Genomic DNA, 5,070 nt, shown 5'->3' on the forward strand with positions numbered 1-5,070 from the left:
TGGTACTTATATTTAATAATAATGGCCATCAATCTTAAATTAGATATAATGTTCCTTGTTATCTTGTATATGTGTCTTTGGAATATGTGTCTTTGCATAATAGATCCTTGTGATTATACTTTTTAGAACCTAGATAAAAAAACTAGCTTGTTTCTTTGGAATATGTGTCTTTGCGTAAAAGTTCAATAGAATCTATCATGTAGTAGGATGAGGTTTCAGGACTCAGAAATTCTCTTTATCTAGATTCGAAAAAAACTCCTAGTAATCAAGCTAGGATGAGATCTTAGGCTATGCCGCATGTGCATGTGGACAATACGAAATAACAGTCTATCTGATTGGTTGTGTGCCGTCTCATACCGTATGATTGGTTGGCAGGCTGTCCACATCCAGAGCGGCCGCGAGCGTTGACTGTGCTCCAGCATGTGATGATTGGTAACCTGTATGAAATGATTCTAGCCTGCACGAGGAGAGACAGCGGAGGTATTTTTCCATGCATCTGCCTGCATGTGCGGAGATGCTAGTGAGGCACGTTTCTACCGGTTCAGGCTCACGCGAGCCACGCGCTCCAGACATCGGCAACCAATCACGTAGATATTGAACCATCACATGTGTTGACTCTGTCTCAGCCCATGATTGGTTTCCTGCGCGCCGGAGGCGGCATGGGACTGCATGAGGGTCATTTGCTGCATGAGCAGGGACGCTAGAAGAGGCCTGTGTATCCCGCGGTGCATGATCGCTCCAGCTATGTGCTCACCATCCACCGAACCAATCAGACGAAGTGTGAATGCGAGCGAGCAAATGAGAGGTGGGTTCTAATAGAGCTCGAAGCTCGCATACGGATACACAAATAGACCGTGGAGGATAGAGAAACCATATATTTGAAGTACAGGGAGGTTGAGGACTCATTTTCCACGCCATTATCTGCACTCTTCTAGAAGGGTGATCAGCTAAATGCGAGCGCAGAAAATAAGTATGTGTAGCCGTTTGGGGCGTTTGCTAGAGATAGCCTTACGATTATGAGATTCTTTATATCCAGATTCTCCTTGGAACCAAACTGTCTTATGATGTTATTTAGATGCCTAAACTTTTAAAATGTACAAATAGATCTCTAAAGTCACTAATCGTGTCACGTTAGATAGAAATCATCAAAACTTTAAGTTAATTCATATGAATGGTGCACTAATGGCATGATGGCATGAAACAAGAACACTAGAGTTATGTACCACTCTCATCTCTCCCCCTACTACCATATGGGACCTTTGTGTTGATGCCATGTGAAAGTCATCTAGAGGAGGTGAATAGATGAAACCTAAAAATTACAAACTTTGAACACAAACTTTTCCTGAGGTTAGTGTTAGAACGAGTATTAATAAAATCGGAGCGCTGAAGAGAAGTTCTTCTTGCAATGAGTTGCTCAATCAATACGGATAATTTTGGGAGCCAACTCAAAAATGATCGAGCAAGAGAACTACAGAGAAAGAGGAGAGGAAGAAGCAAATCGTAAGAAGTAATCAAATGCCAAGACATGTCGATTTGTTTCTCGAGGTTTGGTTCCAAGGAACCTACTTCCTATTGAGGAGTCCACTGAGGACGTGTCTCTTTTAATCTTTCCCTCTCTCAAACAGCCACTTAGACCCGTTGAGCTTTCTTCTCAATCTTGGGGGACACCAAGTCACGCAAGGACCTCCACACAAAGAATTGGAGCCTCTTGCTTCACAGTTACAACAAAGAGAATGGGGAAGAGAATGAGAAACAACCAAAGCTCAAATAATCACAAGACCTTCCGATCCTCAAATGTGTTAGACTATATGTCTCTCAAACACGAATCGATCAAATGCGATGCGGGAATGGCTTTGAATGCTTGGATATATTGCACTTAATGTGTAGTAGGTTGGAAGGGGTCTTGTTTCTTCAATGTGTTGGTTGTGGGGTATTTATAGCTCCCAACGACCAAAAGAGTTGTTGGAGAAAAGCTGCAAAAGCTGCACAGTCAGGTGGTGCACGGACCATGCGCCACCAGACCATGAACAGTGCATTGGCAGGTTACCGTTCTGACTGTTGCAGATAGTCGTTGGTCCATGTCAGATGTTCGGTGCGTCACCGGATGGTCCGGTGCCCCCTGCTCCAATTTTTTCTGAAGTTAGCCTGTTCACTATAATTCATGTCGGACAGTTGGGTGCGCCACCGGACGGTCTGGTAAACCCCCGGTGCGCTGGTCCGTTTTTGAATGAGTCTAAGTCCTTGGATCAGACGGTCCGATGCCCGACCGGACAGTCCGGTGAGCCCCCGGTCACCAGACAACAACACAAATAAGTTGTTCAAGTTATATAGTTTCAACGACCAACTTACCATGGCTACAAACGTCTTTAGCGACCAACCATCAATCACCAACATTTAGCACCCAATAATTGGTACTTAATAAGGGTCGTTAAAACTCAACCATGTAGTGATTATGCTTGAGTATAGAGTATAAAACACAAAAAACATGTGTGTTCTATTAGCTAAGTGAGTGTGAATGTGTGTTTAGAGCCAACAACTATGGTTCAAATTTTTATTTATACATAATTTTTACTTAATTTTACCGAGTATAGTCGGTCGCGTGGCATGGGTGGCATGGGTCGGTCATAAGGAGGTGCAGGATGGGCAGTCGCCCTGGTCCCTAAAACTATGGGCCCCTAAGTATCCATCAAGTATATGATATATGCTATGAATTTTTAGTAATTGGTCTTAGCCTAGTCACCATTTGGTAGTCACTTCGCTAGTTGCAGCATATTAGAAATATGAGAAACAAATTGATGAGCCTGTTGCAGGTGTAGAGGAAACAAATCGTCTTGTACTCCTAATGCGACACGGCGACACACTGAATCAAAACAAATCTTCATAGACTACTAACATGTCACGATGACATGCTAAGTTTGTCGATGCCATTGTGGCCTTGCTGCCCAATCTCACTGATGCTAGCACTGCTCCTACAACTCATAATTGAGTTCTTCAATCTTTAGAGACAGCGTGATCATGAATGACATCACACATCAGGTGATTCACACAACCCCTCTAGCCTCATATTGTTTGTTAGATACCCATAGTCATAGTGCTTAGTGTACTAGTCCTTCTATTATATGTGTGTATTTTTCAATCTCACCTAACTAAAGATTGTTCACTGATATATTATATCCATATAGGGTTTAAAGGTCTGGATTTTTGTTCCAAATTCTTATCTTACCCCTGCACCAAGTGATTAAAAATACCAAGGTAAGATATCTTTAGATACAGTATTGTGTGTTTTAAAATTTTTTTGAGCATATCATAGAGGTGGGTTATTATCTTAATGTCTCCATTGCATGTCGAACCTTATTTACAATGCGTGTGATTGTTGCCTGTCAAGAGAAGCTTTTCAAAACTAAAAATATTGGGAAAAACTATTTGAGATCAGCCATAACTCAAGAAAGGTTAAATCATTTAGCAACTATAATATGTTATTAGATGAGATTAATACCAATAGACCAATAGTATTATCACTGACTTTGTATCACAAAATATCAGTAGAAAATTTTCAGCTTGATATCAAGTGCAAATAAGTGTTTATGACTATAATTTACATTTATTGCTTTATAACATTAAAGAATTTTATTATATTCAATAGAAGTTATTTTTATGTATTGAATGTTAATTTTTTACAATTGTAGAAATTGAGGTAATTCCAACATATAGTTTGTACCTTAGATTCCCAGTTTCTTAAAAATAAAAATAAGGTTGCTAGTCAAATTGTAGTAGGAAAACCAAACAGACCCTCAGCGGCTGCGGCTTGCGAGACAGACGGAGCGGACCCCTCGTCAGCGAGAAATTTGCCATTATGGATGTTCTCATATGCGGCTTCGACGATTTGGAGGCGTAGGCGAGGGATTCTCTATTATGAAAAACTAGAGGACGACCCACACTTCAAAATGGACATGACCACGACATTACCAGTAGTGAACGACGATTAAGCCCGTTGAGACAGCCGCCGTCCCAGCGCCGTGAGTGCTACCTGCTTTCTCGTCTTGTCCCTTCTCTCTCTTCTCTCCTTCTCCTCGCTTCAGAAACGGCGGGGGGAAGCAGAGCACGGTTCAGAAACGAAAGAGAGTTAGAGCACGGTTCGTCGCGGGGGAAGCAGAGCAGGAGAGGAGCTGACGCGGCGGCGGGGGCGAGACGGCGGGGAGGCATGGACGGGCACGGCGGCGGAGCCGGTAAGCTGACGAGGACGCCGTCGTCGCTACTCCGGTCGCCTACCATGCGCGCGGGTCCCGGCACCGCATCGTTCCACGCGCTCGACGACCCGGAACCCGACGACAAGAAGGCGCAGGCGCCACTGGGCAAGCCTCGGGCGCTGCTCCGCCGTGCCCACCACCGGTTCTGCCCCGGCCCGGCCCAGTCCGCGCTCCTCCTCCTCCTCCCGGTCCTCGCGCTCGCCGCGCTGCTCATGCGCGGGGGCGACGGCGGCCACCACCTCGCCCTCCTGGCGGCCGCGGCGGGGTTCGCCCTCGCCGCCGCGGCCGCTGTCGCGCGGCTCCGCGGCGCTTGCCCGCCCTCGCCGGCGCTCGAGGCCTCCGTGCGGTGGTTCATCGGCGAAGATGACGACGAGGAGCAGCGGGACTGGAAGCGGAGGGCGGGGCTCGGGCTGGGGCTGGGACTGGGGCGCCGCGCGGAGGTGCGGGAGGGCGTCGAGTTCTACAGCAACGGGGACCGCTACGAGGGGGAGTTCCACGGGGGCCGCTGCAGCGGCAGCGGCGTGTATAGCTTCTTCGGGAAGGGCAAGTACGAGGGCGATTGGGTGGATGGCAAGTACGACGGCCACGACGTCGAGAGCTGGGCGCGCGGCAGCCGGTACCGCGGCCAGTACCGGCAGGGCCTTCGCCACGGCCACGGCGTCTACCGATTCTACAGCGGCGACGGCTACGCTGGCGAGTGGGCCGGCGGCCAGAGTCACGGTATCGGCGCCCAGACCTGCTCCGACGGCAGCACGTACGCCGGCGAGTTCAAGGGCGGCGTCAAGCACGGCCTAGGCTGCTACCATTTCAGGTGAACACCGTG

At 47.5% G+C, this 5,070-nt stretch overlaps 1 protein-coding gene across 1 annotated transcript; it reads left to right on the forward strand.

The window, feature by feature from the left end:
- Positions 1 to 4,093: 4,093 nt before the first annotated feature.
- Positions 4,094 to 5,070, forward strand: LOC103630459 (Histone H3 K4-specific methyltransferase SET7/9 family protein). The gene has a single exon (XM_020540255.1). The coding sequence runs from the start codon at positions 4,202 to 4,204 to the stop codon at positions 5,060 to 5,062; it is 861 nt and encodes a 286-aa protein (XP_020395844.1). The 5' UTR covers positions 4,094 to 4,201; the 3' UTR covers positions 5,063 to 5,070.

The sequence above is a fragment of the Zea mays genome, chromosome 6 (assembly GCF_902167145.1).
Source record: "Zea mays cultivar B73 chromosome 6, Zm-B73-REFERENCE-NAM-5.0, whole genome shotgun sequence".
NCBI lineage: Eukaryota > Viridiplantae > Streptophyta > Magnoliopsida > Poales > Poaceae > Zea > Zea mays.

Excerpts from the sequence above, each read along its gene's own strand:
- LOC103630459 (XM_020540255.1), top strand. The coding sequence starts at position 4,202 with ATGGACGGGCACGGCGGCGGAGCCGGTAAGCTGACGAGGACGCCGTCG.